The sequence below is a fragment of the Stegostoma tigrinum genome, chromosome 13, assembly GCF_030684315.1.
Source record: "Stegostoma tigrinum isolate sSteTig4 chromosome 13, sSteTig4.hap1, whole genome shotgun sequence".
NCBI lineage: Eukaryota > Metazoa > Chordata > Chondrichthyes > Orectolobiformes > Stegostomatidae > Stegostoma > Stegostoma tigrinum.
This window is the reverse complement of record NC_081366.1, coordinates 36,755,017-36,779,173: the sequence shown is the minus strand read 5'-3', so window position 1 is coordinate 36,779,173 and position 24,157 is coordinate 36,755,017. Positions and strand designations below refer to the sequence as shown.

At 39.8% G+C, this 24,157-nt stretch overlaps 1 protein-coding gene across 1 annotated transcript in view; it reads left to right on the top strand.

Annotated features, from left to right (window-relative positions):
* The first annotated feature begins 6,235 nt into the window (after window positions 1–6,235).
* Window positions 6,236–24,157, top strand: part of LOC125458537 (collagen alpha-1(XXIII) chain-like) — a 188,884-nt gene continuing 170,962 nt past the window's right edge. Inside the window, exons 1-2 of the mRNA XM_059650680.1 lie at window positions 6,236–7,039; window positions 17,950–18,016. Coding sequence (XP_059506663.1) covers window positions 6,746–7,039; window positions 17,950–18,016 — 361 coding nt within the window. The 5' untranslated portion in view covers window positions 6,236–6,745. The remainder of the gene's footprint in view (window positions 7,040–17,949; window positions 18,017–24,157) is intronic.

The window sequence follows — 24,157 nt, the reverse complement described above, 5'->3', positions numbered from 1 at the left end:
ACCATTTAATCATGACATCTTCAACCTCATTCTCTTGCCTTCTCCCTGAAACCCTTGATCTCCTTTATCAATCAAGAAAGTAACTGTCTTAAATATGTTCAATGACTTGGTCTCCACAGCCCTCTGTGACAATGAGTTCTACAGATAGTTCACCTTCTGACTGGAAAAAAATTGTTCCTCATCTCAGTTCAAAGGGGTCATCCCTATGTGTGGCTGTGCCCTCAGGTGCTCTGTCTGTCCCACTAATGAAAACATCTCCACATGCAGTCTATTCAGACCTCTCCGTATTTGTTAGTTACGTCGGAGACCCCCCCCACTTTGACACGCACACAATCTAAAATACTGAGTACAGATGCACAGCCTTCAATTGCTCCTTATTCCTGAGTTCATTCTTTTAAAACTCCTCTGACCCCACTCAAGTGCCTGCACATCCTTTGTAGATAGGGGGTCCAAAACTGCGCTCAACATTCCAAATGCAGTTTGAAAAGAACCTTGTACAACTAGCCCTCTTGAAATGAATTCTAACTGAACATGCATGTTAATCTTGAAGTAGTGAACTAGGACTCCCAATATGCTTTGAGCCTTTCTCTGTTTAGAAAGTAGTCTATGTCTCTCTTCTTCCTATCAAAGTGAATAACCTCTCACCTTCACACATTGTATTCCGTCTGCTACTTCTTTGCCCACTTTCCCAGCCTGTCCAAGTCCTTCTGTAGCTTTCCTACTTCCTCAGCGTTACTTGTCCCTCCACCTACCTTTGTGCCATCTGCAAATGCATCAACAATGCCCTCTGTTCCTTCACCCAGATTGTTAAATGTGTGAAATGAATAGTTGTGGTTCAACACAAACCCCTGTGGAAATCTGAGATAGCAAGGTGTAGAACTGGATGAACACAGCAGGCTGAGCAGGAAGGCTGATGTTTCAGGCCTAGACCAAACAAGGGTCTAGGCCCGAAACGTCAGCCTTCCTGCTTCCTCTGCTGCTTGGCCTGCTGTGTTCATCCAGCTGTCCAACTGGTTTTCTCGGATTCTCCAGCATCTGCAGATTGTGCTATCCCTGCGGAAATCCACTAGTTTCTGGCTGCCATCCTGAAAATGATTCATATATCCCCAGTCTCCGCTGTCTACCAGTCAGCCAATCCTCTATCCATATCAGCACCTTGCCCCAACATTGGGATTTCTCTCTTATTTAGCAACCTCCTGTGCAGTGCCTTCTGAAAATCCAGATGGGTCACATCCACTGGTTGTCCTTTGTCTTACTTTCTCATTGGACTTCTTTTGAGGAATTTTACCATCTTTCAGGCATGACCTCCACTTAAACTGTGTAGCTTCAGCCTCATTTTACCGTGCATTTCCAAGTACTCCTCAATCTCATCCTTAATAATGGACACTCAAAATCTTACAAGGCTAACCAACCTATAGTTTCCTGTCTGCCTCCCTCTCTCAAACAGGTTTGTTACGTTAACCATTTTCCAGTCCTCTGAGACTGCCCCTGGCACTAGTAATTCTTGGAAAAATTACCACAAATGCCTGCTCAATCTCCTTTGCTAGCTTCAGAACCTGGGTGTAGGCCATCTAGTGTGAGTGACTTGCCCATCTTCAGGTCTTTGAACTTCCCAGCACTACCTCCGTAGTGATGGTCACTACACTCGGCTCTGTCCTCTCCTCTTGAAGTTCTGGTGTGCTGCTGGTGATTGCCATTGTAAAAACTGATGCAAAGTACCCATTCACTTCCACCATTTCTTTGATCCCCATTATTATCATTTTAGTGATCTAGTGTCCATTGTTGCTTCTCTTACCTTTTAGATATCTTAGACTTTTGCAATCTTACATTACTAACTAGCATACTCTCATTTCTTCATCTTTCCCCTTTTTTGCTTTTTTACTACTTATCTGCTGTTTTTCAAGGGCTTTCCACTAAACTTCATATTGTGTGCTATATCTTTTGCTTTCAATGCTCTTCCTAACTTCTTGTCAGCCCTGGTAGCCTCATCCTTCCTTTAATACGTTTCTTCTTTGGGATGAATTCTGTTGTGCCTCCCAAATGACCCCAGAAACTCCTGCTCTTGCTGCTCCATTGGTTTCTCTGCTCGCCTCCCCTTCCAAATAACTGACCAGATCCCCCCTCATTTCTTTGTGATTACTTTTACTCTTAATGCAATTATTTATAATTCAATCTTCTCCCCCTCAAACTGCAGAATGAATTCTGTCATATGGTCTCTGTCTCCTAGGGATTGCTTCGCCTTGGGTTCCTATCAAGTCCACCTCGGTACACATTACCAAAGCTAGAACTCCCTGTTTGCAAGTGGGCTATACCACAAGCTGCTCTAATAAGTCATATAGACATTGTGTGAAGTTTTTTTCTTGTGACAGAGAACGAACTAGTTCATGTGTAATTTGAAGTTCCCCATGATTATTGTAATAGAAAAGACAGTAAGAAAGATATAATCTTCTGATTTATTCCCATTTCCTGACTACTAGGAGGCCTGTGCACAAATTTTTCCATTAGGGTGTTTTTTTTTCCCCTTTGCACTTCCTCAAATCTACCCATACATTACATGCCTTCCAACTCTATATCACATGCCATCAGTTTAATTTCATTTCTTACAAACAAGGCAATCCTACATCCTTTGCCTGTTCTTTTGATTGCCAATGCATCCTTATATGCTTCCCAGCACTGATGCCCCCTTAGTCATGTCTCTAATACTCCCAACATTGTATCTGCCTATTTCAATCTGCACTGCTAGCTTATTTAAATTGTTTCATTTACTGTGTGCATTTTAGTCTATCATGTTCAGTCCTGCATTGATTGACCCCATCTCGTTAGTTGTCCCCTTATTTGCTGTGTGAGAAGATATATCCCTGAGCCTTTCCATAGTCTCCCCTATTACTTGTCTGGGAACTGTAATAACTAACCTCTGCTGAGTCTTCTCTGTCTCTTCCACACCCCCCACGCCAACACAGTTTTCTCTCCCTCACCTTTGTGTCCCATCCCCCACTGTCCCAAGCCACACCCCCACCTCCACCTTCTTTCATGCTGTTAAAGCCTTGGTTTAAAACCCTATCCATAGCCCCTGTTATGCAATTCACCAAGACAGTTTCCAGTATGATTTAGGCAGAGCCCATCCAATTGGAGTAGCTCCCCCTCCTTCCCCAGTACTGGTGCCAATGTTCCACAAATTCAATCCTGTTTCACCTACACCAATCTTTGAGCCATGCATTTACCTGTAATTTTATTGACCCTGTAGCTCAGGTAGTAATCCAGACTTTATTGCCTTTTTGGTTCTGCTTTCTAATTTAGCCCCCAGCTGCTCATATTCCCTCAGCAGAACCTATATGACCACGACAACTGGATCTTGTCCTTCCCACTCCCAAGTTCCAATGCAGCCAAGATTAAATATCCTGAACCCAGGCATCAGGCAGGTATTACAGCTTTTGGGACTGAGTGTCGGCCACAGTGAACAGTGTCTATTCCCTGACTATACTATTCCCAATTAAAACTACTAAGATCACTTCAAAAACTTTCATGATATGATCCCATTTTAATGCCTCACTCTGTGAGCCAGTGTTAGTATTCGTGATAGAGCTGAGTGAAGATGAAAGGACTTGTGTATGCCATGCTCCCCTGTCATCCCACCAGGATTTCCTGTCCAAGTTATATATTTTACCTATTACTCTATCTACTGTCAGCACCCATTTTCACTATATCCCTTGACGGGAGTTGGTGAAAAGACAGCAATAAAAACATTCCCCTTTGTGAGCTTCTTGCAGGATTAGGAACTAGGCTGTTGCATGCTTGATTATGCCATGCTTTGAAATGATGCTGGTGAAAACAGGCCATTGATTTTTTTTATTTTAATATGTGAGACCTTTCATGAGCTAAATATGGCCGAAGTGGTCATCTGACCAGGTTGAGCCAAACTCGTGAAACAAACAAGAATCAGTCTGATTTGTAACTTTCTGGTGGTTTAATTTGTTCGGTTGAAAGTTGGCTGTAAATTAACTGACTTGAAAACAAGAAGATTTTAGAATACATAAGTGCACTGTATTTCAGACAACAGTTTTTGGGCAGACAATGAAAAGGAAAATGAAGTTTTAGCGGAATTGGGTCTTACTCTTTTTCTTAGTCTCTTGACAATGAATGGTCAGAGAAAAAGACAAATTGAGAAACATCCATTCACTGAACTTGGATATCTACAACTTTTGCCACTGCTGCAGGTACAGAATATCAATTAAACAAGTACTGCCTCGGGTTAAAACACAAGCCTTAGGGACGCTGATGGGCTGTTGTTGATATTCCTTATACCAGACATTCCTCTTCGAACTTTTAATAACCAGCTTGTGTGTGTTTGTCATGTTTTATTTATCTCTAGGTTAGTATATAATTAAATTCCTCTTTTACTCAAAACCTTGTAATTGGCTCAATGCTTCTCTATCAAACTTGCCTTTGCATTAGTTCACCTGGGCGTATAAAATGCAGACTGTTGTAATTTTTGTTGACTGTGAGGGTTAACACCAGAATTTCCAGTGTGATTTGGAGCTTAAATGTGAATGAATATGACAGTAAGTAGTACTACAGTATTTTAAAGCATGTAAAACTATTCACTAGATGAAAAAACAGAAGTTGCTGGAAAAGATCAGGTCTGGCAGCATTTGTGAGGCAAAATCAGAGTTATTGTTTCAGGTCCAGTGAACTCAGTTCTGAGGGAGAGTCACCGGACCTAAAACATTAGCTCTGATTTTTCTTCATAGATGCTGCCAGACCTACTGAGCTTTTCCAGCAACTTCTGTTTTTGTTCCTGATTTACAGTGTCTGGAGTTCTTTAGGTCTTTATTAACTGGACCAGCCACATGTACTGTGGTTAAAAATGCAGATCAGAGTTTGGGAATTCTGCATCGAGTAAGTTCATACCCTTAAGCAACCCCTTTTGGAACTGTAGGACATACCTATGTATCATGGTGGGTGCAGTAGTTTAAAAAGACAGCTTGCCACTCTATTACAAAGCCACTTATAGATGAGCAGTGAATGCAGGCCTAGCCAGTGATGCCAATATCTCCAGAATTAATCTTTAAAAAACAGGTGCTGAACAAAAGAAACAGAAAATGCTGGAAGTGTTCAGCAGCTAGTGACGGGGACAAAACTATAATGGTGTAAGAGGGCAAGGTGATACTCTATGTTAATTGTCTCTGACCTAGAGGTGGAAGGTGTTGATCGTGCACTGCTGTACTATTAGTAAACACTGCTGTTACTGTGTGTTGGTGATGGAAGGAGTAAATATTTAAAGCGGTGGATGATCTGAATGATTTTGGGCCTCGTGTTGGAAACACAGTAATCAAGGCAAGTTATTGACATCACATTATTGACTTGCGCCTCGTGGATCCTTATGAGACAAAAAGGCTATTCATTAACCATGCACCTTCCAAAGATTTTTATTACGACTTGATTTCTGGTGCAGGATTGACCGCAATAGATGCAGCCCTGCAATCTCTGCTGGAATCCCTGGAGCTAATCTTTGCAGAAGCCGTCTTAAAAGATACAATAACTATTATTTTGCCCGTAGGTAAAACGTCCAGTGCGTAATGTAAGATAACAAAGTGTGAAGCTCTGTTCAGCGCGTAATGTAGTAAGGCTGTTTGTTGGTTGAATGAACGGTCGGGTAGGTTGTCGGTGGGTGGGTTTTAGATAGCAGGTAAATGGGTGAGAAGGTGGAAATGGGTCCTTTGCCTGTGGTATCAATTTTGTAGTTAATCCGGAATTAGAGCAGGTTTTAATTCCTTTAACTTTTCCCGAGATACTGCTGGGCGAACAAGTCTGGATCCTCCCAAGTCTCCAACTTAGGCAAATAGGGCAATACGTCGGTCTCCACCCTCAGTCTCGCCAACTGGCCGCCGGAGGGCGATAGAAAGGCAACAAAATAACCAGGAGACCCAAATCATCCAACGTACATTGACTTTCAGCTTTTGGAGCCAGCTATTGTTGGTAGCCTTCAAGATTGTATTTTCCCGTCTTTCTTACTGACTGGGCAACGATACAAATAAATATTTCAACGTATCGCACGTCAAAGCCTACGCTTGAGCGCCACATGCTCCCTTAGTTATTTATTGTGAGTTTAATTATCGTCACAATGTGAGAGATATCATATTCTGGTGATCTTTAAAAATGGATGATCTAGCACTATCTTTCACCATTACCGTTTATTATTGTTTTTAGTTAGAAAATTAAAGATACTTTGGGCTCAGCTGTTTGTTGTACGTAATGGGTCCCGAATATTCTGTTTTGTATTGTCTCTGTAAAGTTGCTCGACGTTTTTATAATGATTGTGGTTCTCATGCGGTTTCCTGTTTAGTGTCGCGTGGGCGGGGTCACGCCAGTCGGCTTTGCCTAAGTAAATATCCAAGGTCTGGGTAGAGGTGGGGAATCTATTGCAGAATTTATTCTAAACGTTGGCTAATCACAGGCATGTCGTTCATTGTTGGGACTTGATTCACAATTCAAAACTTTTTATGTTTTAAATACTGCATTATTGGCTTTAATGAGTGGGGGAGAACATAAACGACAGCAACACCGAAACAGAACAGGGAAGCAACTGTGAGGAATTTACGCGGCGTGTGAAAAACTTGAGATTGCAGGGGGTTTTTTTGCAATCCCGGATGGTTTTGTTTTCAACAAAATTTGTTTAATTTTGGTTGTTTTTTAACGCTAATAAAACATTCGCCTTTGCAACTGGCGTTGCCAAGTTTTTTGTAAGATGGGCAAGAATGATCAGTCACCTAAGGCTGGGAAAAGTAAGAAAGAAATGATGCCAACATCAAATCCTAAATTATGCTTAAGGACGCTGACAACAGTAGTCAGCTTACTGTTATCAGTCATTTCTGTTGTGTTTTGCCTGTTTCTAAATGTTAAAACTGCGAGGTTGCTAGATAGAGTAAAGCTGTTGGAACATCAAAAGGGAAGCTTTTCATTGCAAGCAGTGCGGGAGATTTTATGGGACGATGCAAATTTACTGCCCTTACTGCAGAAACGAATCGACGAACTTCAAGAGGTAAATAATTATATTCTATAGAAAGTGACTGAGACTTAGTCGTAACGATTTTTTCAAATGTATTCTTGCTGTCACGCGCCATTGCGCTTCATTTGAGTATGTCGTTACTATTATAGCTAATTGCAAGCGCTTAATAATCTGGTTAACCATGTAAAGCTGTTAGATGTATATTTGTACCTAATTTACGTTACTGTCTTGTCTCAATAAGATCTGTTAAAACAAAATGTATTGCTGAATACTGAAAATAAATAGAACATAGTTTTTCTATGATGTTAATTCTTTGTTTCACGCTTATGTTTCTCAATCCTATTAAAATGTTAACATTTTGAGTATATATTTCCCAAAGAATCTTGTTGGAGAATACTTAGCATGCTTCTCTAGTTGCTGAAAATGCCATCAGATAATGTTTGCTATCTTTTATGAGAATAAACTATTAGTTTTATGACTATTTGTTCACCAATTGTGTCGCCACAATTGATTCATGTATAAGATCAAATCATATAGAGGTCCAGGGCCAAACAGCAGAATGGCCAGCAAACTGGCAACAAAGCAGCAAACAGACTGGTGGAAGGCAGAAAGTGGCCTTACACAGGACTTTGAATGACCAAAATTGTTCTTAGTTTCCTTTAAACAATTCAGGCTTGGGAATTGGACTTTTTGGAAGTATGAGTTATGTTGTGATGTGCCATTAATACTGTGGAAGACTGACAAAATACCTGAAAATGTTAACAAACTTGCCAAATATCCATGTAAATGGCAAATCAATTTCAATGTAGGAAGTGTTATTGCATTTGTTTGGAAGGGGCAAAAAGACCTCTAAAAATTACTATTTAAATAGGCTGACAAGACAAAATGACTTAAGGGTAAAATTAGCAAATCAATAAAGTTAAGACAGGATAACAAAGCAATGGTTACTTTGTGAATTTCTCAAGGAATAATTATTTTAAAAAATGTTATGGTAAACCTGCAGTGGGGTGAGGTTAAATTGCAGTAGGGTTACTTTGTCCAGTTCCCCCTTAGATGTAAGAAAACTATTCTTAAATTCATTTTTGGTTGACACTCAATGTACTGTTAATGACAGAGTTTCAGGATTTTGATCAAGTGACAGTGAAAGTATGGTGAGTGTTCTGAAGTCAGGATGGCATGTATTTTTGGAGGGGAACTTGAAAAGAGAGGTCAAACCTGTCCATGCTGACCTGATTCTAAATTAATCTAGTCCCATTTGCCAGTATTTGGCTCAATTTCCCTCAACCCTGCCTAATCATGTACTCACCCAGATGCCTTTTAAATGTTATAATTATACCAGTCTCTGGAACTTCATTCACCTTTCTGGTGTGTGGTATACACACCACCTTCTGCATGAAAAAGTTGCCCCTTAGATCCCTCTTAAATCTTTCCCCTCTCACCTTAAACCTAAGTCGTCTAGTTTTTGAATCATGTACCCTGGGGAGAAGACCTTGGCTTTTCACTGCATCCATGCCCCTTATGATTTTATAAACCTCTATAAGGTCACTCCTCAACCTTAGACGCTCCAGTGAAAATAGCCTCAGCCTATTCAGCCTTCCCCTATAGCTCAAATCCTCCAATCCTGACAAGATCCTTGTAAATCTTTTCTGAACCTTTTCAGGTTTCACAACATCCTTCCTGTAGCAGGGAGACCAGACTTGAACACAGGACTAACCAATGTCCCGTACAGCTGCAACATGACATCCCAATTCCTATACTCAATGCACTGACTAATAAAGGTAAGCATACCAAACATTGTCTTCACTCCCATATCTACCTACAACTCCATTTTCAAGATACTGTAAACCTGCATGCTAAGGTCTCTTTATTTGGCAAGACTCCCAAGACCTTACCCTTAAATGAATAAGTTCTGCCATGATATGCCCTAACAAAATGCAACACCTTCTATTTATCTAAATTAAACTCAATCTGCCGCTCCTTAGCCCACTTGCCCATACAATCAAGGCCCTGTTGTTCTCGGAGGTAACCTTCTTCGCTGTCCACTTGGTTTTCCCACGTGCCCGCTGCTCTTGTTCTTCCAGGTGATAGAAGTCACATGTTTGGAAGGTCATGATCAAAGACTGTCAAACATGTCCTTTGCCAGTGTAAACAAGGATGATATCAGAATGAACAGAAAAGATGGAACCTATCCGAGTTCTAGATTCAATACTTGACTCTGATTCTGGTCGACACCAGAAATGTAAATTGCACTTGACCTTCTTTGCACTGAAGTTCATAGAACAGAAGCTCCCAGGCCTTTTGGATAATTTTTTTTTAAATGAAAAAGTAATATAAAAGTGGAGGTGGTTTGCTGCAGTGGTACAGAAGAGTGGTGAAATCACATCTGAAATGCTGTATGTCGTTTTACTGTCCTTTATTTGGAAAAGAAAGTCTATAAATGTTTTAAAAGTAATTTGGATGGATTCGCTTGACTGATACCTGGGATGGGTGGAGCATGTGGAAGGGAAAAGGGGTTTATGGGGAAAGGGTGCACAGTTTGGGCCAATATTTGTGGAGTTTACAAGAATGAGAAATAATCTTATTAAAAAATATAAATACATGTACGTATTCCCCAGTGGGATAAACTGGAACTAGACAACACAATTGAAAATTTGGGGTGAATTTTAAGACTGAGCGGAAGACTTTTTTTATCCCCTCAGAATGTCATGAGCCTGTGAAACATTTCCCAAATAGCAATAGCAATCATTGCATATTTTTAAGGTAGAGGTAGACAGATATTTGACTAACAATGGAATCAAGAGTTATTTGGGAGTTGCTGCAATGTGGAGTTGAGCCCACAAACCGCCTGATTTTACTGAATGGTGAAACAACCTTGAAGTGCCAAATGGCTTACTCCTACTCACAAACTGTATGTTGTGTATTTTCCAGTCTCAATGCATATGTTACTTAGTTTGAAATTAAATATGTTGGCTTGTTTCATCTGATGACATAAATCAATTTCATCCCCAAGATTATTCCACTTACAAGGAGGCAAAACTAGGGACCATAAATGTAAGATAGCTACTAATAATTAAAGTAAGGATTTCAGAACAAGACCTTTTCTCTTAGAGAGAATCTGGAACTTGCTACTTTATGGATAAGAGTCTGCAGAATTATTTCACTGACATAGTGAAATTAATTAACATGGTCTACAGGCATCTTCTCTCATATGATTGACACAGATTTGTTGGACTGAATAGTCTATATTATAAATCCTTATGTAATGCAGTGCCCAAGTATTGGCAAGTATATGTAAAATGACAAGAACAGATGCATTTAAGGGAAGTTAAATTTGTACATGATGAAGAAAGGAATGGAAGAATATGCTGACTGTAGTGATTATAATGAGGTCAGCCAGGTGGGCCTCATAGAACATGAGTTCCCTGATTGGGGCTGTTAATCTGGTCTAATCAGGGAGCCCTGGCTGGCAAACATAAACAGGAGTGTTGTAGTTTCTGTTCATTTGAGAGCTGGCTCTGAAGAAGTTGGACTAGTATCAAATACTATGCATGAGTAAATAAAGGGTGACTTGTTGATGGGATACTAGCGTCTGTAGAATTATTTCACTGACATGGTGAAATTAATTAACACGGTCTATAGGCATCTTCTCTCATATTATTGACACAGATTTGTTGGACTGAATAGTCCATATTGTAAATCCTTATGTAATGCAGTGCCCAAGTATTGTCAAGTATGTGTAAAATGACAAGGCTGTAATCAGAATAATTTTGTTCAGAAAATATAACGGTTAATTCATGTTATCATAGTTTCTAGGCAGTCAATCTTCATTTCAAATGTTTCCTTAGTTAAAACAAATTGTTGAAATTACTACAGAGTTTTCTCGATAAAACAAAAAAAAATTTAGGAATCAAATGCACTAAAATCGCTCAGTGTACTTGAATTGACATATGTATTCAATAGAAGCAGTTAGGTATTTAATGAAATACAAAGCTTGACATAGGAATGATATGGTAGGAGCTGGTCTGTTTCTAACTAGCAAAATTGAACATGCAACAGATGATTATTTTCCTGAGCATAATTATGGACTTAACCTCAGAAGTTCAAACATTGTCAAATTCCTAAGGCAGAAGTATGTTAATGTCTTGAGTCCTGATTCAGCTTTCAGACCTGAGAATGTTAAACTGTTTTAAACTTTGCTATGTAAGTGCAAGGTTTCATTTAAATTGCTATATTAATAATAATATGTGAACCACTTCCACTCAGAAATCATTTCATTGTATGCTGTTGTAATAACAGCACTCCACAGGTATAAGACAATGTGTAGATCATTATCAACATGCCACAAAGGTTTTTCGTCTCTTAACCACAGCATAATCATTATAATTGAAAAACATTTAAAACAATTTTAAAATTGTGCCTTTTTTTAACAACAAAGACTGGCATCAAATAATGTAGCCAGTGGTGCTATAGTGCCAAATGTCTGCAAGTAAGCAGTCAACAGTTTAAACTGCTGTGGAAAAAGAGAGACTATCTATGCCAGCAGTAAGATATGAGAGAAAAAAAATGTAGCCTCCAAAATGAATGAGTGTGAAAATGAAAAGGAAAGAATAATTAAAACCAAATATGGAAAAGGAAGTAATTATAAGAATCTGTTTAAAATGGTCAAAAAGAATGCAGGAGGTGCAAATGGAAGTAGATAAGTGTGATTAGGATGATGAGCAAAAGAATAAAAAAGTTTAATACTAGCTTACAAACAAAATAGTTGTTAAATTTGTTCGAGGCCTTGAGGTTATAAATTATTGCAAAAATGAGGAGGATACGATATAAGTTGGAAATAGCAAACAAATATTTTCTAGAAATTTTTGCTAAAGGGACTATAATTAATTTTCTACCCGACCATCAGCACATGCAAAAGGATTTGGATGTTAGTGAGCCAGAAATGATTAACATGTTAGAAATCATTTCAAGAATTGCAAAGTGTTTACATCTCCCTGTAGACCAAATACTTTAAAAAGAAATTTGAATTTCCAGCTAAAAAGTTAGAGACAACATTTCACATTTAAGGAAACGAAAGACTAAAAGCAATGGTCCAGGCATTTCAAATGGTTGGAAACCTATTTCTGGCCCTTGGTGGATGGGGAAAAAAGCACACTTATTTTGCATGGAATTTGGGCCAGAAGCCTTCTCAGCTGAAGGTGTCTGGTTTGAGCCAAGAACTGCGGGAGAGTGGATCAAAGTTGAAACCACGCCCCCCTTTCTTTTTTGACACCAGCTGCTACATTCCAAGATTAAAGACCTCCAGTTTGATAAATGTTACAGTAAGATGTGTCAGATAAGTAAGAGCAAGTAGAGTTCCAGCTCGTTGGGGAGCAGGGTGATAGGTAAAAGTGGTAAGTGTTTATGATAAGTTGAGGGGAGTCATCTTGGGAATTGGGAGTTCAGGGAGGAGTCGGTTCAATTTGTTAGTGTTTGCTGGAGGGGTGTGGGGCCAGCATTTATTGGATATAAGGAATTTAAGTCTATGGGGTTGGGAGATACTTGGGGCCAGGGGAATTGAGTCTGGGCCAAGTCCTGAAAGGGAGAGAAATGAAGAAGAGATGAATAGTCTGGTCAAGTCTGGAAGAGGGAGGCTTTAGGTTGAGTGATGGGGTGGGAGAGGAGAATCAGGCATCTGTGGAGGGTGTTAGTGTGAGTTTTGGAGTGGGAATGCTGTGGTGTTTTGGGTGTGTATGTGAGGAGCTTCAGTTTTATAGCCAGGAGTTAGAACATGATTTACTTCTCCTTTACTTGTTATCTTTTAAAGTAAGAAAGTTGAAACCCCCCAAAACCTCCAACTATAACTCTGAACTGGGGACATTTTCAGAGGGTTCACTTAATGGGTAATTATTTATTGGAAGATTGAACCTCCTTGGCCTGAGTTCCCACCCCCACATTCCTGCATGATGAACCATAGTATTTTGCAACCTACAGCTGCTGTTCTCTTAATTAAATCTTAATTGAACAATCTTGTTCGAAAATTTTCAGGGCTAGGCCCATGCCCATTTCAACCTAATCTCCATGGCTGCATGAATAATGTGAACCTTGTATCTAGGGCCAAATACTGATCCTTGAGATCCCAACTCTGTTTTATCTTGGAAGCAAATGGACAGGTTAAAATATTACTGTTTAAAACCCAACATTATCAATACTTTTCCAGGACTTTGAAGACTGACATTCTACCTACCATTACCCACAGGCTGCTACAATATCTCCAAGTGTAAACATTTTTCGCTTGCAGTAGAACAACCAGACCCCTTTAATTTCTAACAGTGAAAACATCCAGCCTGGCTGCCAGTAGACTTGATCCTCTTAATTTTAAGAGGACAGTAACAAATAATTATGTAAACATTGTAATTGTAAATATGGCTGACATGGTATTTGCAGAAATGTAGGAACTGTTAGAAAAAAGAACAGCATCTGTCTATTTTGCCTTCTATTCCGGTAGTCCCGTGATAAGAGCGTGATAAAGCTGTTAATTGATCATAACAATCAATGAAGCTATAACAGACCTAAAAATAAGGTTAGAAAATCGTCAGTAATGGAAAATTTTGGGCACCATCAGCCCAAGATTGCCTGTTTCACCCAATAATGATATACTTACCATAGGATAGATTTCAAATTGTATGTGTGTCTATATATTATTATTTATTCAAAATCTATCTGGAATCAAATGCATTAATACGAGAAATGCCCTTAACGTGCATGTTCTATATAATGGCTACTCACTCACGTACCAAAAATGTATATAGATTAATTTTGGATTTATCAGCCTTCAAGTGCAGACCATGTCCTCTGATTCTATGTTTTGGGATAAAGTAATACAACTCTCATACTCGTTTATAAAAGGGAAAGGTGAAGTTGCCATAGGGCCACAATCAGAGAGAGGTGACTGATTGTGAGCTTAACTTGACGATCACCTCACCTCAAGGAAGGGGCAAAGTTGAGAAGGAAGAAGAGCCTGATGGCCTCAGCTGGTGTGGGCATTGAACCTGTGCTGTTGGTGTCACTCTAGATTACAGATTGACCATGCAGCAAACTGAGTTATCAGCATGATCCAAAACTTGATGTGATAGGGTTGTTTGCTTATGGGATCTCTTAACATTGTCGGTACTATACTGCTTTGCTGTTTCACATGCTCGACAAAGTCCTTTTCAAGTATGCATGGTACTGCTGAATGCTCGTTTACTCTTTGTTGAAACAAATAAGTTTTCAATCTTAATTGTAATGGTCATGTAAGCAACATGACAATGGGGATGATGATAAAGGACAATGAGGTTATGGATTGCAATGGAATTCTGCTGCAGCTAATGGTCCATGGATAATCAGTTTTGAACAGCTAGGTCTGTTCTTAATATGCCCCAACAGTAGTTTCATGTTGGATGCAAACCACCCAGTGAGACAGTAAACCAAGATGCCTTCCTCTATGGGTAAAGCTGCTTGACTACTCGGTTTTATTGTTCCTTTATATGTATATGTATTTTCACAATTAATAGCCACCATCCGTGAGATAGAAACCACATGAGTGGTTATACAACAAGATGCTGGCATCAAGATAAAAGGGCATGTTCCTACTCCACAATATGATTAGCCAGGCACTTTCATACCCCCACCAAACAAAATGGAGATGTGTTCTCACTGTAGAAACAGTGAGGTAATGGTGAAGTTAAGTACTGTCTCACTACCTGTTCAAACCCAGGCTAGCCAATTCATCTGGGAGGGCAGCAGTAAATGGTGGCGAATAGGAGGGTAATCTTGCCCATGTTTAAGACGAGGCCACAAGACTTTATGGGGTTCAAAATCATTGTTGCAGATACTGTCAATTGACTGTATGCCACTTTGGTTTTTGCTGATGGGAGCCTTTGATATTGCTGAAGAGAGATGACAGTGGCAGTGCCAGTTTATTAATAAAAATGATTCCATGTTAAAAATGTATTTTTTGATAGTTATTTTTTTCCTGCTGCCAGTATTCTTTCCTCACTTCTGAAGCACAATCTTCTGCTAAGTTGCACAGGATTTGTCAATAAGATTTTATAACATGTAGGACTGTTAATCGTTTTGGCAACCTTATGAATAGGGCCCTAACCATCTGCTCAGTGTAGGCCTGAGATGTAGTATATTAAAACCTTCCTGCATGATAATGGTACTCTGATAAAATAATCTCTTGTATGTTGCAAAATGTCATGAAAGGGCCTGAATCCACTGTTTTTGCCCCAAGTGCTGCCCAGTATACAGGTTATCCTGGAAGCAGACGGTGTCTCAAAAATCTGAATAACGGGTGAAAGTTGCATCTTATACTGTCATGAAGTAAATCCACGAGTGGTTTTCTTAACTAACAAGATGCTGGCATCAAGCTAAAAGAGCACTATTCGTACACCACAAACGAATGGTGTGATAAATGAGCTCCAGTGCCAGTGCATTGCCACATATATAGGCTGTATCTCCCAACAACTGGCAGACCATATCAAACAGTACATTCCATTCACCATTCATAGCGGCAAGAAGCCAGTCATGTTCAACTAGCTGTATGATTGCAAGCCTCAGAAAAGTACACCCACCATTCGATGTGATTCTGCTATTGGAAATCATTTATTAAATAATAATCCAGACTCTCGTAGGAGTTACACCAGAAACCAATTTAACATCATCAGCTGGCAGAGTGACGCATGTGTGCCATGTACATGAATATTCAGGATGCTATGTTATGTAATGTAGACATAAGCAACTTATACATATAATGTATCTTTTTTCATAAACAGGTGTCGTGGAGACAGTCAAAAATCACTGGGCCCTATTGACAAGGCCCTGACCATTCAAAATCTCCAAGTATTGTCAGAGAATTAACATGATGGTTTCATGTTCTTGCTGCAGCTCCATGCCAATAGTGGCCCATCCAATCAGCATCCTCTTCTTATCCTGTATAAATTGGTGTCTCTTATTCCAGTCTGTTCCTTACGTTCTTGTTTTGACGAGTGAAGATGAAAAGCTTCAACTTCCAATCTCCTTTTTAGTAATGTTTTAAGTTCTGTTAAAACATTTATATAAACAGTAAATGATAAGCAGTGGTTCTTCGTCATGCAGCCTAATATTTGCCAGGATATGTGGAATAATAACAAAATAGAGGAGGTTGTGCTGTTTCCCTGTGTGCCTCTAAGATAAACAAGAGGCGAGGAGAGGACAAAACTGCATTTAATTTTTGAGCAATGTAGAAAGCACTACGTATTTTTCAACATAATGTTTGACTTTTGCAATCACTCTTAGAGTCATAGTCATACAGTCAGAGATGTACAGCACAGAAACAGACTCTTCATCCATCTCATCCATGCCAACCAGATATCCTAAATTAATCTAGCCTCATTTGCCAGCATTTAGCTCTTACCCCTCTTAAACCCCTCCCTCCTATTCATGTATGTATCCAGATGCATTTTAAATGTTGTAATTGTACCAGACTCCTCCACTTCCTCTGGCAGCTCATTCCATACATGCACCACCCTCTGCATGAAAATGTTGCCCCTTAAGTCCCTTTTAAAGCTTTCCCCTCTCACCTTAAACCTATGCCCTGTAGCTATGAACTCCCACCACCCCCCCCCCCCCCCAAGCCACTTTGGGGGAAAAAGACCTTGCCTGGTTACCCTGTCTATACCCCTCACGATTTTATAAACATCCATTAGGTCATTTAATGGAAAGGAAAAGTCTGAGTTGATAAGTATGCTACCTTGACAGTAATTCAACTCTACAAATCAGTATAGTTCTACCTTGCAAGTTACCTGTTTTCAGCAAGGTATGAAATATCAAATATCCGGTTGAAATTAGGATTGAACTAAATTTCCCTTACTTTTCTGAGTTACAGTACGTCAGGTTCATGACCTTTTAATAGAACGATAACTGATTCAATAAAGTTACCTAATGAAAGGGGGGGAAAAGAGAACAGAGGAAGGAATTAGTGTGGGATATGACAAACAAACAGTGACAGGAGGGGACAAAAAAAACAGATCTAAGTGCAAATTATCAGATAAACCAGAGTTTACTAAAAGTGTCCATTGCTGAGATTTTGGCTGCAGGATGACCTAGATTTGGACCTGAATATTAAGATTTGTGACATTTAAGAAGGATAGGAAGCTAGGAAAGGGTGGAGGAGTGGCTCTATTAATTACAGATGATATTAGCACAATGAATAGTATTGCCCTAAACTTAGGAAACCAGGATGTAGTGACGTTCTGGGGAATGATGAGAAATAATAAAGGCAAGAGGTCACAATTTACAGAATGTTGTTAATAAGCCTGTATGAGTTTATCAAATAAACCAAATCTACACTACTCAATTGGTGTTACTTAATGATGACAAAAAGAAACATTACACATTGAACGCTTGAAAGTGCAATAGTGAACGTTGTTTTGAAACTTTATAATTTTTTTAAAGCAATGCTGTATAGTAGATAAAATGAATGAAGATGGATAAATGAAATGCAAAGGAATGTAAAAATGATCTGTTGTGTGAACAATAAAAGTACCAAATTAAAAGTGATGGTGTAAGAAATTTGAACCGATTGCCATAACTAACTTGTACTGTCCAGTACATTAAAATTAGTGAGAAAATGTCACATCTCAAATTTAATTCTGAAGCTGTGGTTTAGCCATTATGCAGAGGCTTCCTGATTTACAAACACCTAACTTAGGAAATCTCACACTTAAGAATGTGATCCTGTACAGGGGTGTATTAATATTAATTGTTAGTATCCTATACTTGAATGGCTACTTTATATGTCCTGCATTGTGTTCCAACTTGTGTACAAATTGCTTTGCGAGCGTCTTCAAGAACAGAACTTGTTCACAACCCAAAGATCACAATTTATAAGCACCTGAAAGTGAATTTTACCGTATCATTGATAAGTCACCTTATTTTCATAGGAATTGACTGGAGTTGCAAAAATCAGAACAGCTAGAGAAGCTACATCTGAATGTCTCTGTCCACCTGGTGAGTAAATTAGTCTTCTGTAGTCTTATTCAAGATTATTCCTCAAGCTTAGTTGAAACTACATCTCCTTAGCTGAAATGAATTTGTATTCCTTCAGACATAGTTGTGTCAGAGTAAGATTTTCATCTGACTCTTAAACTACTCCACAGTCCATTACCTGGAAAACTTGCTTTTCAATCAGGCTCTCAAGATGAAAGTGAAGCCTAAACAAGTGAGGTGGTAAGGTAAAAATAGATAAAAATGTGACCCATTCTATGGTTCCTCTGCCCATTAACATTTTTGGGGGCTTTCCCACCAATGCTTGAGGGCAGTAATTGGAAAATCAAAGTTAGGATTAGATTAGATTCCCTACAGTGTGGAAACAGGCCTTTCGGCCCAACAAGTCCACACTGCCCCTTGATATATCTCACCCAGACCCATCCCCCTATAACCCACACACCCCTGAACACTATGGGCAATTCAGCATGGCCAATCCACCTAGTCTGCACATCTTTGGACTGTGGGAGGAAACCGGAGCACCTGGAGGAAACCCACGCAGACACGGGGAGAATGTGCAAACTCCACACAGGCAGTTACCTGAGACTGGAATCAAACCTGGGTCCCTGGTGCTGTGAGGCTGCAGTGCTAACCACCGAGCCACTGTGCCACCCCCGATGATTTTAATGTGTGGACTGTGAAGGAAAGTACAGACTCCATTTGTCTTTTGCCATCAATTCTTGTATCAAGAAATGTGTTTAAAAACTGTTACAAAATAAAGTGAAAACAAGTGACTGCAGAGGTAGAAGTCATAACTACAGTAAGCCAAGTAGTGTGTTCTGTACAATGACATTTCTCCAAATACCCCTCTAATTGGAAAAAAATGCATTTGCAATCGTTTGTAGCGATGTTACCAATATCCGGGTCAACAAAGAAAATTATCAGCCATTTTCCAGTTGATCCTCCTTTTAATACAGTTTGGTAATGGAACATGCATTATATATATAAAACTCTTAAAACGTACAGGCCATTAAGTGGTACACGTGCACAGTGTTATCTAGTATTTATTATTCACACTCTCTGCATATAATAAAGATGACAGTGGCTACTCACAGGTCCCAAATTGCCATGCAGGTTGACTCTAATTGAAAAAATTGAACATTTGTACTCTGACTAGCTCTCCAATGTTAAGTTTTGGCAATAATTTGACAGTTTTACCACAGCAAATTTTGGCATTCCCCTTGATTTTGGCACCCAGTCCTGTTACTACTATTGGGCTCGATAGTTTCCTTACTCTTAAATGAGAAATTTGGATGAGGTGTGACAAATGCCATTGGACTGAACTACTCTCCATGACTTAGAACATAGAAAAGTACAGCGCAGTACAGGCCCTTCGGCCCACAATGTTGTGCTGTGGAATAATCCTAATCCAAAAATAAAATAACCTAACCTACATTCCCCTCAATTCACTGCTGTCCATATGCATGTCCAGCAGTCGCTTAAATGTCACTAATGACTCTGCTTCCACGACTACCACTGGCAAACTATTCCATGTGCTCACAACTCTCTGGGTGAAGAACCTCCCTCTGATGTGTCCTCTATACCTTCCTCCTAACACCTTAAAACTGACCCCTCGTGGCAGTCAATCCTGCCCTGGGGAAAAGTCTCTGGCTATCGACTCTATCCATGCCTCTCATTACCTTGTACACCTCGATCAGGTCACCTCTCTTCCTCCTTCTCTCCAGAGAGAAAAGTCTGAGCTCAGTCAACCTCTCCTCGTAAGACAAGCCCTCCAGTCCAGGCAGCATCCTGGTAAACCTCCTTTGCACCATCTCCAAAGCCTCCTCATCTTTCCTCTAATAAGGTGACCAGAACTGGACACAATATTCCAAGTGTGGTCTCACCAGGGTTTTGTAGAGCTGCAGCATAACGTCGCAGCTCTTAAACTCGATCCCCCTGTTAATGAAAGCCAAAACACCATATGCTTTCTTAACAACCTTATCCACCTGGGTGGCAACTTTGAGGGAGCTATGCACTTGAACACCAAGATTCCGCTGTTCCTCCACACTGCCAAGAATCCTGCCTTTAATCCTATATTCAGCATTTAAGTTTGACCTTCCAAAATGCATCACTTCTCATTTATCCAGGTTGAACTCCATCTGCCATTTCTCAGCCCAGCTCTGCATTCTGTCAATGTCTCGCTGAAACCTGCAATAGTCCTTGATACTACCAACGGCACCTCCAACCTTTGTGTCATCAGCAAACATACTAACCCACCCCTCAACCTCCTCATCCAAGTCATTTATAAATAACTACAAAGAGCAGAGGCCCAAGAACAGAGCCCTGAGGGACACCACTCAGCACTGACCTCCAGGCAGAATACTTACCATCTACAACCACTCTCTGCCTCCTGTCAGCCAACCAATTCTGAATCCAGACAGCCAAATCACCCTGTATCCCATACCTCCTGACTTTATGAATGAGCCTGCCATGGGGAACCTTATCAAATACCTTGCTGAAGTCCATGCACACCACATCCACTGCTCGAGCCTCGTCAACCTGTCTCGTGACTTCCTCAAAGAACTCAATAAGATTTGTAAGGCATGACCTGCCCCTCTCAAAGCCATGCTGACTCCCTTTAATCATGCTATGCTTTTCCAAATAGCCATAAATCCTATCCCTCAGAATTCTTCCCAAAACCTTGCTAGCCACAGACGTAAGACTGACTGGTCTGTAATTTCCAGGGATTTCCCTATTCCCTTTCTTGAAAAGAGGAACAACATTTGCCTCCCTCCAATCTTCTGGTATGACTCCCATGGAGAGTGAGGAAGCAAAGATCTTCACCAGCAGCTTAGCAGCCTCCTTTCTCGCTTCCCGGAGCAACCTAGGATAAATCTGGTCTGGCCCTGGGGACTTATCAATCTTAATTAGGTATATTTCTGGAGATGTATTTCTCCACTGAAGAATTGCTTTATAAAAGTCTCTACTAGGTTTGTTCAATTTCTCCACGATCCCGTGGTGATTTTTCACTGCCACCTCAATCTTTGCTCAATGTCGAGGGTTAGAGTGGAAGTGATGCATGGTGTTGGATTCCTCAACCATCTATGAATTCTTCACTTCTGACCTGAAGGCTAGTGCCATTATCACAAAGTCTGGAATGCTGTAATGACTGAAGTGTGATTTCAGGCATTCTAACATCACGATGGTCAATGATATCAGCTCGTCCAACTTCCAGGAATTAGAATAGTATTTGATAATAAGCTAATTAGTTTCTGACAGAATGAAGAGATAAACTCCAAGCTTCATCTGTGGTCTTTCTGCAATATTATGTGTATAAGCAGCTCTTTAATTTGCTTACTTTAGCATTCCTTAACCTTATCTTAATCGTTACTTGCATTTCCCATTTTGGGCCAGTAGAGCACTTTTCTTGTTTCCCTCATTACCAGTCTGTAATGGCTTACATATATGCATTTCAGCATTTCTTTTTCTCAGCTCTTTAGAGATAATTAATTTATTTCCTTACTACAAGATGCTATCCTAGGCTATCACTTCATCTCCCAATATGTACCTCCAAATAAATATATTTTATTTTCTGAATGGCAGACAGTGACTAGTGGGGTACTGCAGAATTAGTACTAGAGCATTAGCTATTCACAATATGTGTTCATGGTTCAGATAAGGGCACTAAATGTAACATCTCAATTTGCAGATGACACCAGGTTAGGTGGAAGAGTGAGCTGTGAGGAGGATGTGGAGATAATGCATTATGATCTGGGCAAATGCATGGCAGGTGCAATATAATATAGGTAAATGGCAGTTTAACTGATTTTAGCAGGAAACATAGGAAGCAGATTATAATTTGAACCACTGAACACTGAGAGAGGGGAATCTTCCATAAGGCTTCGATGTCCTCATGCACCAATTGCTGAAAGTAAGCATACAAGTGAAGCAGGCAGTAAAGCAGGCAAATGCTATGTTGGCCTTCATAGTGAGGGGATTTGAGTGCAGGAACAAGGATGTCTTGCTGCAATTATACAAGGCATTGGTGAAGATACATTTGGAATATTGAGTGCAGTTTCGGTCTCCTTCCCCAAGCGAGGATTTTCTTGCTACGGAGGGAATGCAGTGAAGTTTTACCAAATTGATTCCAGGGATAGCAGGACTGAAGTATGAGAAGAGTTTAAGTTGGTTAGGATTGTATTCAGTGCACTTTAGAAGAATAAAGGGGACTTCATAGAAATCTATAAAATTCTAACATGACCAGACAGGTTATGATGGTGGGACAGTGCAGAACCAGGGATTAAGTTTTTAAGATTAAGGGGCAAACCATTTAGGATGGAGGAGGAGGAATTTCTTCATCCTGAGAGTGGTGAGCCTATGAAATTTACCACCAGAGGAAATGGTTGAAGCCAAAACATTGTGTTTTCAACCAGGAGTTAGACATAGTTCTTGTGGCTAAGGGGATGAAGGGATATGGGCAGAGGGCAGAATTTGAGCTCGATGATTAGTCATGATCACATTGAATGGAGGAGCAGGTTCAAGGGGTCAAATGGACTGCTCCTGCTCCTACCTTCTATGTTTCTAAGTGTTTATTTGATGGTTACCGGCCATCTGTTCATCACTGCTTCCTGCAGCACTTGGAGAAATGCACCTGGCCATGCAGTTTCCTTAATTTAAGCAAGGCATTTGCCTTTCAATGCTCCTGTTACATTAATGTTGCTTCTTATTAAATCTAGAAGATTTTACACTCTTAGTACCCTCCACTCTTTTCCTAGGTAGTGCTGCTTCTGTCAGTTTGTCAGCAATGTACATCTGTTTCCCTTGTTTATTTGTCATCTTCAGATGATATCTTTGCAAGTGAAGTAAAGTGCTTTGGAGCGAATAGAAGCAGTTTGAGAATGATACTTTTGAGTGGGTTATGGTCAGACTACACTGTCATTTCATCTCTCCCAAATAGGTCTTAGTTAAAATGCTTGCAAGCAAAGACAATAGCCAGACACTTTCTCAACTTGAGCAGAGAGTCATTCAAATGGGTTTATGTCCTGGTTGCAAATGCAAATATCTTGTCCTCCTCAAAGTCTCTTTTAATAATGCCTATCACATCATGGTAACCTGTAACTAGTTGCAGGTATCTTGTTAACCACAAATATAGAATATAGTTAAACCAGGAAGCGTTTTTCCTATGGACAAAGCAGCAAATTCATCATGAACAGTAGATCATACAGTGTGCAGAGCTGGCATGCCCTACAGGAGCTATCATCACACTGCAAGGTGACTTCATAATTGGCATTACAGTACCTCAACACTGGTTGTTTGATTCTAAAGAAAGCTCATGCTATGCTCTAATACTAATATACATCTTTAGCAATAAGCTCCCATTGATATTCACACACTGATGACAAATGAGCCAAGAACTCTGCTAAATTGTTCAAAAAGTCCAACCAACCATGTTCTTCTCTCCCTGCAGCTGCAACTCATACCTTCTCAGGGCTAGGAGAAGTTCTGTGGCTGATTATACATGAGCAATTGAATTTAGACATCTTTAATTGCCTTTTTTTGTTTTGCTGAGCAGCTTCAAATTCATCTACAGTCTTTCATGCTAGATTTTGTTCCTGGTCAGCAATGATTTCTTCCACTATGTCTCCAAATCCATACATTAATAGATCATTCACAATAACTTACACTCGGGGAAGATCAGCGCCATCTGCCTTAATACTCTTCCAGATCAGTGAAAATGCCAAACAGCTTGAACAACCATCTCTATCTGCCAGGAAGTATCCAGAATGTAACTAGACAACATTTACCTTCACCCAGCTTAACTTTTATCAAAGTCAGTGAAGACCTTTTGCCTTAGAAAGTTGTGGCAACATTTTTTCAATGGCTGTCTTGGGATAGCGAGATCTTTTCAAAGCTTTTTTTGATATTTTCCAGGATTGTTTTTGCAGCTACCATTGCCCCTAATCCACATGGTAGGAATTATAACTTTCTTGATTGCTCCCTTCTCGACCAACTCTTCCTTCTTATCATTCAGGCTGGTCTTGGAATGTGATACTTAGAAATGGAATAGTCAATCACATTTAAAAATATCTAAATGGCTGCAACTGAAGAGGTAGTTCATATTGGTACATGATCATTTCAAAGAAGCTAACATAATCCAATTAATAA